Source organism: Coregonus clupeaformis, chromosome 9 (genome assembly GCF_020615455.1).
Source record: "Coregonus clupeaformis isolate EN_2021a chromosome 9, ASM2061545v1, whole genome shotgun sequence".
NCBI lineage: Eukaryota > Metazoa > Chordata > Actinopteri > Salmoniformes > Salmonidae > Coregonus > Coregonus clupeaformis.
The window spans coordinates 44,195,842-44,210,119 of NC_059200.1; the positions used below are offsets into that span (position 1 = coordinate 44,195,842).

The window sequence follows — 14,278 nt, forward strand, 5'->3', positions numbered from 1 at the left end:
TTCGTTATCTAATCAAGAGAGGCGGATTGTTATGGCTGCATCAACAGCAGGCAAAAAAACTATTCTAAGGAGTTGGTTTGAACCGTGTATTGCCCTTTGCAGATGTTGGTTGCCTATGTACTTGGACAATGTGCAGCTGGAAAGATCCACTGTCAGACTGCGTAGGGCTAAGCCGGAAACTCTGATCAATTGGTCACATGCTATCTCTCACTTGCAAGATCTAATTTAACAACAATGTGAGACAGCTTTGCCCTGCTCTGTTTTTTTCTCAGTTTTCCTATGTGGCTATGGGTTGGTAGCCGTTGATAATGACATTTGAATAGATCGTTTTAATTTGGAAAAACTGATAACTATTTGTCTTTAATCTATTTTGTTTTGTCCTTTTTCAGTTGTATGGTGTTGTTTTTGTTTTTGTGTTTTGACATTTTGTTTGTTTTCCCCCTACTGAACTGTACATATTTATATCTATAAATGTAATTGTCTAGGATATGCAAGAAAAACTAATAAATAATTGTTAAAAAAGGGAAAAGTGGGCCATTTGGGATGCAATCATACACTTACTTTATAGACTATTAAAATGGAGCGATGTACTAGTGCACAGCGGCTGCTGTGACTGACATGTGACTGTCGATTTGGGGAATCTGTCCAGGATTTACATCTGGACCTATACCAATAATATGGGCAGCCATCTTGAGGCTGTACCAAACCATAATCTCTTTAGCCCATATCAATGCTTTGGAACACCCTAGAACAGTGCATTGCAAGACTTTGCGTGCTGTGACCTATCCAAAAAAGTAATTATGCAGCCCTCAACACATTTCTTGCGACCCTCCAGATGAACAAGGCAATTTCTAAAACCCAGCCATAATCAATAGGAAGTGGTCACAATCCTCCAGTGGTTTTCAAAGCCCCATTTTGGAAACACTCCACAGAGTTTCTGATAAGATTTCATAGAAGTCATTCACAGGTTGTTCACTGTCTTTGGACCAGTGACCATGTTTACATGCGTACAGTATTCTGGATAATAGCTCATATCATATATTATAAGAGCAACTGCCCCTAAAAAACAACTACTCATTTAGAAAACAGCCTATGTGCCATCGATATGAGTCAGAAACATTTATTATACTGTCAAAATTGACTACAAAGTGTAAATAGGATAATTTTAGTCATTAAGTCAGTCTCATCCAAAACTGAGTTTTGTACCTGAGTATGTCACAATGTAAATGAAGATTGGTTTATTTAAATCCTGCCCACATGCCCACAGCTGGCAGCACACCCGTAATCTTCAATTTGGAGTGTAGCTGTACGCAACCCGATCGTAATGCCCGTGGTAAATTTGTTTCACTTTGGATATCCCTATTGGGCAAGTTAGGGACCATCAGTAAATGGACAATATGTAAAATGTCCAATAGCTCTAAATTTCGATGACCTAAAGGTCATGCACAGTCATCGTATTTTCAAGTAAAAATAGCATTTGAATGACCAAAACATCACCCATAACAGACAAACAGCAGCAATACACAATTACATTTCTATTATTTTGTAACTAATACACTTCACTGATACACTTCTTCACAAGAATTTGTCAAGCCTGAGTTACCTTAGAAGCTTAGACATAAGGGAATGTACATGGAAACAGCATACAATATGTTCCGAATTGTATGTACTGATCAGACATTTATTTTTACATTTTTTACATGTTAGTCATTTAGCAGATGCTCTTATCCAGAGCGACTTACAGTTAGTGAGTGCATACATGTTTGTTTTTCTCATACTGGCCCCCCGTGGGAATCGAACCCACAACCCTGGCGTTGCAAGCGCCATGCTCTACCAACGGAGCTACAAACAAAATATTGATCAACATGAACAATCATGAGAAATAAAGGTGAGAAATAATGGTGAAACATCATTTGACATAAAAGATCATTAGAGCCATAAGCCTAATATAGTCACCAGGCCGCCCTAGAGTGATTTGAACAATTTGTAACACTCATCTCCCGTCCGAATGCTTGAAAATATATATAAAGTGAATTACTTAGGCTTTAGGAAATGCAACCAACTACAGAGATTGTAACTGAACTAAATGACTATCGCCCTGTGACACTCACCTCTGTCATCATGCTTTGAGGGACTATTCAAGGATCATATCACCTCTACCTTACCCGTCACCCTAGACCCACTTCAATTTGCTTACCGCCCCAATAGATCCATGCAATCGCCATCACACTGCACACTGCACACTGCCCTATCCCATCTGGACAAGAGGAATACCTATGTAAGAATGCTGTTCATTGACTATAGCTCAGCATTAAGCTCGAGGCCCTGGGTCTGAACCCCGCCCTGTGCAACTGGGTCCTGGACTTCCTGACGGGCCGCCCCCAGGTGGTGAAGGTAGGAAACAACATCTCCACTTCGCTGATCCTCAACACTTGGGCCCCACAAGGGTGCGTGCTCAGCCCCCTCCTATACTCCCTGTTCACCCATGACTGCATGGCCAAGCACGCCTCCAACTCAATCATCAAGTTTGCAGACGACACAACAGTAGTAGGCTTGACTACCAACAATGATGAGACCACCTACAGGGAGGAGGTGAGGGCTCTGGGAGTGTGGTGCCAGGAAAATATCCTCTCACTCAACATCAACAAAACAAAGGAGATGATTGTGGACTTCAGGAAACAGCAGAGGGTGCACCCCCCTATCCACATCGACGGGACCGCAGTGGAGAAGGTGGAAAGCTTCAAGTTCCTTGGCGTACACATCACCGACAAACTGAAATGGTCCACCCACGCAGACAGTGTGGTGAAGAAGGCGCAACAGAGCCTCTTCAACCTCAGGAGGCTGAAGAAATTTGGCTTAGCACCTAAAACCCTCACAAACTTTTACAGATGCACAATTGAGAGCATCCTGTCGGGCTGTATCACCACCTGGTACGGCAACTGCACCGCCCACAACTGCAGGGCTCTCCAGAGGGTGGTGCGGTCTGCCGAACGCATTACCGGGGGCAAACTACCCGCCCTCCAAGACACATACAACACCTGATGTCACAGGAAGGCCAAAAAGATCATCAAGGACATCAACCACCCGAGCCACTGCCTGTTCACCCCGCTATCATCCAGAAGGCGAGGTCAGTACAGGTGCATCAAAGCTGGGACCGAGAGAATGAAAAACAGCTTCTATCTCAAGGCCATCAGACTGTTAAATAGCCATCACTAGCACATTAGAGGCTGCTGCTGCCTATTGAAATCACTGGCCACTTTAAGAAATGGAACACTAGTCACTTTAATAATGTTTACATATCTTGCACTACTCATCTCATTTGTATATATTGCATTATATTCTATAATATTCTTTTGTATCTTAGTCCATGCCGCTCTGTCATTGCTTGTCCATATATGTATATATTCTTAAATCCCATTCCTTACTAGTTTTGTGTATATTGGGTATATGTTGTGAAATTGTTAGATATTCCTGCACTGTCGGAGCTAGAAGCACAAGCATTTCGCTACACCCGCTATAACATCTGCTAAACACGTGTATGTGACAAATACAATTTTATTTTATTTTATTTTATTTGTAGTTGGTTGCAGTCTCATTTCAATCAAGCAGGCTTCAGTCAACCCCAAGATTGAAACGGGAGACAAATCCAGCTATGGCCTCCTCCAGGCCTCTCACACTGGGCAGACAGGGGTCCTGGGATGGACAGCTCGCACAGCTTCCCCACATATGACGCTGGATCAAGGGGGACCTCGTTGAAGAGGAGATCCAGGAGTCTGTCTACATAGCCTGTTTTGTTTTAGAAAATGTTTGTTAAATGGGTTGTGAATTTCCTTTTACAAATGTATACAAAAAAACATTTACATAAGTATTCAGACCCTTTACTCAGTACTTTGTTGAAGCACCTTTGGCAGTGATTACAGCCTCGAGTCTTATTGGGTATGATGCTACAAGCTTGGCACACCTGTATTTGGGGAGTTTCTCCCATTCTTCTCAAGCTCTGTCAGGTTGGATGGGGAGCGTCGCTATTTTCAGGTCTCTCCAGAGATGTTCGATCAGGTTCATGTCCGGGCTCTGGCTGGGCCAATCAAGGACATTCATTGCCTTGTCCCGAAGCCACTCCTGTGTTGTCTTGGCTGTGTGCTTAGGGTCGTTGTTCTGTTGGAAGGTGAACCTTCGCCCCAGTCTGAGGTCCTGAGCTCTCTGGAGCAGGTTTTCATCAAGGATCTCTCTGTACTTTGCTCTTTTTTTTTTGTCATTTAGCAGACGCTCTTATCCAGAGCAACTTACAGGAGCAATTAGGGTTAAGTGCCTTGCTCAAGGGCACATCGACAGATTTTTCACCTAGTCGGCTCGGGGATTAGAACCAGCGACCTTTCGGTTACTGGCACAACGCTCTTAACCACTAAGTTACCTGCCGACCCATCCCCACAGCATGATGCTGACACCACCATGCTTCACCGTAGGGATGGTGCCAGGTTTCCTCCAGACGTGACACTTGGCATTCAGGCCAAAGAGTTCAATCTTGGTTTCATCAGACCAGAGAATCTTGTTTCTCATGGTCTGAGAGTCCTTTAGATGCCTGTCGGCAAACTCCAAGCAGGCTGTCATGTGCCTTTTACTGAGAAGTGGCTTCCGTCTTGCCACTCTACCATAAAGGCCTGATTGGAGGAGTGCTTCAGAGATGGTTGTTCTTCTGCAAGGTTCTCCCATCTCCACAGAGGAACTCTGGAGCTCAGTCAGAGTGATCATCGGGTTCTTGGTCACTGCCCTGACCAAGGCCCTTCTCCCCCGATTGCTCAGTTTGGCTGGACGGCCAGCTCTAGGAAGAGTATTGGTGGTTCCAAACTTCTTCCATTTAAGAATGATGGAGGCCACTGTGTTCTTGGGGACCTTCAATGCTGCAGAAATTGTTTGGTACCCTTCCCCAGATCTGTGCCTTGACACAATCCTGTCTCGGAGCCCTACGGACAATTCCTTCAACCTCATGGCTTGGTTCTTGCTCTGACATGCACTGTCAACTGTGGGACCATATATAGACAGGTGTGTGCCTTTCCAAATCATGTCCAATCAATTGAATTTACCACAGGTGGACACCAAGTCGTAGAAACATCTCAAGGATGTTCAATCTAAACAGGATGCACCTGAGCTCAATTTCGAGTCTCACAGCAAAGGGTCTGAATACTTATGTAAATATAACAAAAATGTGGAAAAAGTCAAGGGGTCTGAATACTTTCTGAATGCACTGTATGTAATGCTTGGATAGTTTCATCTGAGCCGCTGACTTAATCCTATTCTTTAACTTTTATTTTTGGTTTAGTTGGAGACGTGAATTGAACATATCTTTGTTAACTTGTCAACAATTTAATAGGCTATTTACTGTATTGCAAAAGTTATATTGAATTAGTAATTACGTTAGTAACCACTTTATAATAGCAATAAGGCACCTCAGGGGTTTGTGGTATATGGCCAATATACCACGGCTAAGGCTAAGAACAGCCCTTAGCCGTGGTATATTGGCCATATACCACACCCCCTCGGGCCTTATTGCTTAATTATGTTCTTACTCCCCGACCATCCGCTCAAGAACAAATCGTCCCACCGCTGAATCTAGTTGATGATCCCTACTCTAGGAGGTGCTGCCCAGCCTATTGTTTTTATTTTCTTCTGATAGTGGATATAACGTTGAAGATCTGACATTGTTTCAAAGGTACAAATTCAACATATTTTATACAAGGTTTTGCTATGTTGAGAATTCATTTCAATGATGACACAATCTTGTGGTTGAAATTACGTTGAAATTACATTGATACAGCGTTGATTCAAGCAGTTGTGACCAGTGGGCAGTTATTATTCCAACTACTACTGTTCCCATCTGAACCTCAAAGGTGATACTATGCCACAGTATCCCGTCTAAGATCTGAATATCCCAGGCATCTTATTCGGGTTTCTCAAAACCGGGATAGGAGCTTATTAGTGTTATTGTAAACGGGATATAATAACAAGATACTGGTGTGCATGTAAATGTAAATGTGGTCAATGATAGAGTTTCTACCCATACTAATAGCCCAACATTATGAACCCACCAGACCTGGGTTCAAATCTTTCAAATCCTTTGAGCATTTGATTTAGCCAGCCTGGAGTGCCGGATGGGCCGTGTTTGCAAATGTTCCATTGTGCCAATGGTTCCATTGTGCCAGGCAAGCTCATCAATCACAGTGTAGGAACCCAATAGCCTCTAGCTACCTCTCAGAGAATGGCTATGGGTGAAGTATCCCCTGGATGCTGATCTTAGGTCAGTTTCTGCAATAACGGTTAAGGTTAAGATTGGGGGAGAGGAAGCTGATCTTAGATCTGTACCTATGGGAAACTTCACTCTGGAGTGTCAGAGAATGTGTCCCTGTCAGCAGGACATGCTTGGTTTATGAGAGATGATGATTGTAATGCCACAGGAGAGGATATGAGGTCAGAAATAATCATTCTCGATTTCCACCCATCCTGACCAGCTTTATCCCCCTCCACACACATATACATCAGTGACATGCGGTGAGGTCGATGGCTGGGTAGGCACTGGCTATTATCAAAGCCAGATTTACTCACAAATAAACCTTGATGAAGCCCAAGTTAACCATACAACAGATAGCTCCAAAATTGACAAACAATTTCCAACCAATGTAAATACCAATGTAGCAAAGGTACACAAGTGATAGTCTCTAATGGCGGCATATTTCATATCATCCAACAAAATGACACACTGCTCAACTCAGCTCCGCCATAGACCAATGTAGCATCCACAGTTACAACCAAATATATGGCACTAAAAGACCAATATATGGACACATTTCATCCGAATAGTTTGCAAAGCAAGCTCCATTCACAATGGATTTAACAATTCTTCCAATGCACCACGTACAGCGCGCACAAACACACACACCCAATAATATTATTATGTAAAATGTTATTACACACACATACTGTATATAATAAATAAGGTTCAAATTAAATGTCCACATCAACAATCAAAATGACTGAAAAATGCTGTTAAAAACGTCACAAAAGTGTCTCATCAAAATGAAATTCTAGCTTGATATATCAAATGCATCAAAGGGATGTTGTCTATTCCCATGTTCATTCAACAGTAGCCTAGGAAAATCAATTTAGGCCTACCTTTACTTGCAAATTAAGTCCATGAATCTGTCCTTCAGGGTGAACCTCTCGGTGACGGCATTGTAGAAGTCACGGACATGGCTCTGCTATTATTGTATTCTGCATGCACACAGCAGGCCCATGGTGGTGTGAGAGACACATCCCCAAGGCCTCCTTTGGTTCCATTTTCACAATGACACAAAAAGTTACACACACACACACACAAACAGTAGCTGGTAGCACAGTTCTCCCACGCAGCACACATGTAGGCATCCATTAGGGCATCCAACTGGTCAGAAAGCAGAATCCTCCTTTAGTGGCGAGAGAAGCCCCATTTCCATTACATCCACAAAGCAAATGTATATGTCCAAGGTGTGTAAAAGTCAGGGTAAAAAGTATTAATTGGTAATGACATTTCAGACAAGTGGACAATCCAGTACTCACTGTTCGCCTGTCCGACAGCTAGCAGTGAGTGAGATGGTGGTTACCTGTCATGAATAAAGTAACTTCTTGTAGAGCTCCTGTATGCTGCCTCTGTCTAGTCTTAACTTTCTTTATAGTTGACATTCCCCTCTTCGAACCCTGCAAATGGCGCGTTAGATTTTTCCAACTTGGAAAATTGTTTGAGGTGCAGTATAGTGTCCATTTGTCAGGTTGTTTTTGCTAGCTAGCTAGCTTCACCTTCGTTCAGTTCAAGGGATGCGAGCGCCAAATTATGTAGACACGCCCAAATGTACAGAGTTTACCCCAGGTTTCCCACACAATATGTTTAGGCAATTACCCCATGCGCCAAAAAATATGAAATTGTCTCAATGCAACGAACTAAGCTACTTCAAGCTAGGCAAAGGAGCGACGCCTATGCTGACCATATCCATTAACATTGATTGGAGTCAGGAATGGTCGCACGCGTCAACAATTTGAATGGATTTGAATGGATGGAAAGGATGGCATGAATATCCTGCCGCCTTTCCTGAGGTTTTGATGCAGTTTTAGCAACAACAACAACAACATTTGAGCATATAAACTACCAGAATCATTGAGACAAAACATTAGATAACAAAAAATTAAGAATTTTTTGTATGTAAGAAAATGTTTTATTTGGCTTTTCATAGCAGCGTAAATTTTTTTGGATTATCACAGGGTATGCACTGTCTATGCTGCCTACGCTGACTACAAGTCACTGACATATACACACACCAGAAAAACACACCCCAGGGACACACACACACACACACACACATTGGTTGACAGAGAACAGGGCCCTGATGGAAGTATGGTATGGGGTGGGGGGTGACGCTGAGATTCTTTCCGCTCCTCTGCCTGCCCGCCTGTGTTGTTTACCCCAGGCCTTTACTGGTGGAATTGTGCCAACCCGTCCAATTGCCTCATACAGATGTAGGATCTTAATTGTATCACTTGTTGATGAGAATTTTCCTGCACAGCAGGAAATGCTAACTTGTAGTGTATTCAAGGTTTAAAAAGGCTTCTAAAGTGAGTAATATCCACTTTAACATTTCAGACTTCATTTGCCCTAATTGAAAATGTATCAACCCCTACAGAAAAGTCCATGAATTATAATACACATAATCATTCACATTTCCTGTTGCTGCAGGATTACTTTCCTGCTGTAGCAAACTGGCTCAAATTAAGATCCTACATCTGTAAATGGAAATGTCTTTCCTCCAGGGAGATGGACAGAGACAGGACAGAGACAGGAAAGAGAGGGACAGATAGAGAGAGAAAGAGAGAAAGAAAAAAGAAAGAGAGAAAGAGAGAAAGAAAGAAAGAAAGAAAGAAAGAAAGAAAGAAAGAAAGAAAGAAAGAAAGAAAGAAAGAAAGAAAGAAAGAAAGAAAGAAAGAAAGAAAGAAAGAAAGCGAGTCAGAGAGAGAAAGCGAGAGAAAGAGAGAGTGTGAGGGAGGAGGGGTGGGAGTCATACCTGTTGCTATGTTTTTGTGTACATTTTTTTGGAGATGAAGATTCTTAATAACTTGAAAGAAGTAGAGGAGCTGACTTGATAAGGTTGAGTGACATATTGGTAAGTTAGGTGACTTTTTACATCATCTACACAGCATACTTTACTTTTTACAGCATCTACGCACCCCCTCCTCTAATTGACACCATAAAACACAGATCCTGATTTGTTGGGAGATAACATAATAATCCCAAATAATGATGCAAAATACTAATATCATAAAGAGGATAAGGAACTATCCCAGGTTGAGTACGCATATAGCTCCTCTGTAGCTGCTGATACATAGTCATTCCAAGATATATAATGTTACATGATTCATGCAATACACTTGTAGGCAACCATGACATTGCATTCTCAAAGCGGGAGCAATGATGTTATATGTTTTCCCCCTTGTTACATGCAGTCTCTTCATTGAAAGGTCAAAAGGAGGCAAAACCAAGAATAACACTTTAATAAGACACAAAACCCAGATTTAGACACGCATCGTTCTAGTCCTCCTGAACTACATGTCAACACGACTGGAACTTGTTGTTAGCGACATTTTTCAGGTCCAAAAAGTCTGAAAGCGGAAAAGGAGGGTGATTGAGCCACAGCTTGTTCCTGTGCATGTTGACTCTGGCCATGTCCCCATCGAAAACTCATCCTGTTATGAATGCCATGTAGGGAGTGACCAGACCAGACCAGAACCCACCCAGAGAGAGAGGGATGGAGAGAGAGAGAGCACGAGAGAGAGAGAGAGAGAGAGAGAGAGAGAGAGAGAGAGAGAGAGAGGGCACACACACAGATACAGACAGAAAGATGCACAGTGAGAGAGAGAAAGAAAGAAAGAAAGAAAGAAAGAAAGAAAGAAAGAAAGAAAGAAAGAAAGAAAGAAAGAAAGAAAGAAAGAAAGAAAGAAAGAAAGAAAGAAAGACAGACAGACAGACAGACAGACAGACACCCACACACACATAACATTTTATTCTATCCTCGTAGGGACCTAAAATTAATTTCCATTCAAAATCCTATTTTACCATAACCCTAACCCTAACCTTAACTCGTAACCCTAACCCTAAACCTAAACCTAAACCTAAACTTAAACCTAACCCCTTACCCTAACCCTAATTCTAACCATAACCTTAATTGTAACCCTAAACCTAACCCCTAAGCCTAAAATAGCCTTTATCCTCATGGGGATGTCCCCACGAGGGAGAACTTTCCTTGATTTACTATCTTTGTAGGGACTTTTGGGGATTTTAGGTCCCCACAAGGATACAAGAACCAACCAACCCACACACACACATACACACACGCAGACATGTTTGTCCAGACAGAGAAAGCCTCTACGTCCCTTAAATTCAACTGTAGACCACGAAGCCAGTTCCACTGCGTTTTGTCATTGTTCCCCTCTAATCAGGGACTGATTTAGACCTGGGACACCAGGTGGGTGCAATTAATGATCAGGTAGAACAGAAAACCAGCAGGCACCGGACCTAGTAGGGTAAGAGTTGAATACCCCTGCTCCAAGGTATAAACTGCTGACAGATAATAGGGGCTCCTTGACTCTCTGATGCCTGTTTGACCCTTGTTGACTATGTCAAGCAAAGATTAACTGAGGTCTAACTCACTCAGCCTACACTAAGCCCACGACCCTGCTGCATCACTGGTCAACGTTCCACATCTGACACTCTACACTCATCCCTCAGCGAGACTGGACACATGCTGAGACCAAAATAGGAACCTCCATCTCTGTGACATATGATATCCTTCGGCCACTGGACTAAATTGCACACACACAGAAGCATGCATACACGCGCAATTGCATGCACACGCACGTACACACAATTTTGTGCACACACACACTCACTCAGTCGCATCACATGTTTACGAAGCATTTTGAAATACTGTACAGTAAGAGTTTATTCAAAAGACCACAGGAGAAATGAAGTTTAAGCACAGATCTGACATGATATGGATTAGTGATGGCGGTGTGGTGGAGCGCTATCCAAAATCAGGGATTACGTCAAATGAGGGAGGAGGGACATTGTACAGTATATACTGGGACATGTGGAACCATTCACCATATATGTTACAGTATATACAAATATATTTGATTGAAATATCACAGAATATACAGTCAGGTCCATATTGGCACCCTTGATAAAAATGAGAAAAAAATACAATAAAATAAATCATACAAATACTGAGCTATATTGTATGCAAAAACAAAAAGTAATAAAAACTAATCGCTAAAAGCTAGGGGTCAAAATTATTGCCACCCCTGTTTTTAATACCTTTCAATACCTCACCTTGCAAGGATAACGGCACTGAGCCTTTTTCCTAAAATGTTTTATGAGATTGGAGAACACATTGGGAGGGATCTTAGACCCTTCCTCCATACAGAATCTTTCCAGATCCTTGATATCCTTTGTCTGCACTTGGACTGCACTCTTCAATTCAAACCACAGGTTTTCAATGGGGTTCAAGTCAGGAGACTGAGATGGCCATCGCAAAATGTTGATTTTGTGGTCAATTAATCATTTCTTTGTGGATTTTGATGTGTGCTTGAGGTTATTGTCTTGCTGAAAGATTCACTTGGAGCCAAGTTTCAGCCTCATGGCAGAGGCAACCAGGTTTTTGGCTAAAATGTCCTGGTACTGGTATTTCTTCCATAGTATCTTTTGCTCAATATTATCAAGCGTGGCAATAATTTAGGACCTGACTGTATATACAGATACATGTATGACTTTGTTATTGTCTTGGGTGACAAAAGCCAGTAAGATAGAGAGAGAAGACAGAGACAGAATTGGAGGATTAAGGTTGAAGGGTTGAAAAGAGAAGTGTGAAGATGTGAGGAGTTCTTTTCACATAGTCTATGTCCAACAGTGAGGCCAATGTTCTCAATAAAACAGTTCTCAGTTTTAGTAGTCTAGGGGAGCAATGTGATTTCCTACTGTAAAGTGTGTGTGTTAGTGTGTGTGTGTGTGTGTGTGTGTGTGCAAGTGTGTGACTGCTGGTGGGCTTAACAGGCTGACACCAGCTGAGATATCATGGGGGCTCACGAGGGCTGGCAGAGGGTTAACAGAGGGGTGTTGGCTTACATGACCTTGTGTCTGCACTGCAGTCTTATACTGTAAGGACACTTTATTCTCCCTCCCTTACTAGAACACAACATGACTCAGTATGCTACTCTGGGGAACACATCACATGCACTCACCACAACCAGGGGTTGACTGCCCTCTATAAACATAGAACTAGTCGTAATGGTGTCCATTCAAGGGACATTAAACTTTCTAATCAAAGTTTGTCCAATGTTTTCAGACCTCTAAAGTAGTCTAATGTCAAGATGAAACCACATCCCACAAAAAGTTACAGATACACAAATATCATGCCCCCAAAACATCCTAACCTCCCACCATTACCAATAACAGGGGAGGTTAGCATTTTTGGGGGGGTATAATCTTTGTGCCTCTGTAACCTTCTCACTCATTATTATTCACGATTCATTCATGATTATCCGTAATCATGGTAGCATCCACTTTAATGTAGACATGTTCAGAAACATGTTATATTCTGGTTTACAATAAAAGTGACTCCAAAATGACACAATACATTATTTACCATTCATTTCTATTGGGCACAACATAGTATAAAACACAACCTAAACAAACTGCAAGTGCATTCAACAAGTTTGTAGAGTCACAAGCTTGATGTAGTCATTGCGTGCTAGGAATATGGGACCAAACACTAAACTTTTGACTTAATTTAATACAATAGAAGTGAATTTGTCCATGTACTTATAACACCTTCTAATAGGGGGACTAGATACATAAAGTGCTTTCATTTCTAACCAGTAAAATATATATGTATGTTACCCTCAAATAAAAGGTGACATTCTGTACTGCCACCTCATTTAAAACAAATCCAAAATGCTGGAGTCAAATTAAAAGTTTTAGCTTCACTGTACAAATTAATACGTAGGGTTGTGTAATTGTTTTCTTTCAAATACTTTGTGCTTAATTTAGTTTACCCGGAGAAATAATCCCAAAAGTGCAAACTCGGCCCACTCGGCATGCCATGTAAGCAAATTCAAACACAGGCAGGTTTTAAACCATTAAGTAGCCATGCAAGGTTACATTTGCACAAACACATACAATTGCACACACGCACAATTGCACAGACACACACACACACACACACACACACACACACACACACACACACACACACACACACACACACACACAGTAAGGCTTTGTAAGTAAGGGACTGACCCCATTGCAGGAAGCCCGCAACGTACTTCTCCCTGGCAAGGGGTGAGAAACGGAACTCTTGGTACACCCCCACTAGCAGGTCCAACAGTGTCTGCAGTCCCACCGGCCCTGGGGCCTGGAGTTCCAACAGCAGTAGGTCTGAGTCACGAGGCCCAGGGTCCGCCGACATGCTGTCCAGCAGAGCAGGGCCTGACTCCCTGAAGTCAATGGAGACTGGAGGCTGGTGGCTGGTTCTGGACTGGAGCTCTTCTAGTCCCTTGTTTGTTTGACACTGGGGCTTCCTGTAGTTTACAGTGCCCCGTCTTTTTCTCTCTTCCTCCCTGTCTGTCACTCTCTTTCTCCCTCCCTCCCTCTTTCTCTCTCTCTTTATCCCTCTCTCTTTGCTCTGTTCCACTCGCTACTCCACTCTCATTTGTTCGTTCTTCATGCTGTACAGTGTGTGTGTATGTGTGTGTCTCTCTCTCTCTTACCCTTTGGCCCCCTCTCTTGGTTTCTGTTTTTGTCTCACTTCTACCACTTCTTTACTTTTCTCTTTCAGTCTATCTGTCTTTCTCTTTCTCTGTTTCTGTCTCTGTCTCTGTCTCTCTCTCTCCCCCCCACCTTACTTTTCTCTCCCTGTGGCTCTACGGCGTCCGTTAAGCATGCAGTTACTCCAACTCTGACTCCAGCCCTTTTTTGGTGTGTCTCTCAACCTCTCTCTCTCTCCCTCTCTCTCTCTCTCTCTCTCTCCCTCTCTCTCTCTCTCTCTCTCTCTCTCTCTCTCTCTCTCTCTCTCTCTCTCTCTCTCTCTCTCTCTCTCTCTCTCTCTCTCTCTCTCTCTCTCTCTCTCTCTCTCTCTCTCTCTCTCTCTCTCTCTCTCTCTCCTTTCCTTCCGTCTAAACTCAGTGTGTGCAATATTATAGTAGATGG

The 14,278-nt window shown here is 42.6% G+C and overlaps 1 protein-coding gene across 3 annotated transcripts in view; it reads right to left on the reverse strand.

The window, feature by feature from the left end:
• Positions 1–14,038, reverse strand: part of LOC121573990 (myotonin-protein kinase) — a 51,227-nt gene extending 37,189 nt beyond the window's left edge. For all 3 annotated transcript variants that reach the window (XM_041886437.2, XM_041886436.2, XM_041886438.2), the window contains exon 1: positions 13,370–14,038. In XM_041886437.2, the coding sequence (XP_041742371.2) occupies positions 13,370–13,538 (169 nt within the window). In that variant the 5' untranslated portion in view covers positions 13,539–14,038. The remainder of the gene's footprint in view (positions 1–13,369) is intronic.
• Positions 14,039–14,278: the final 240 nt, after the last annotated feature.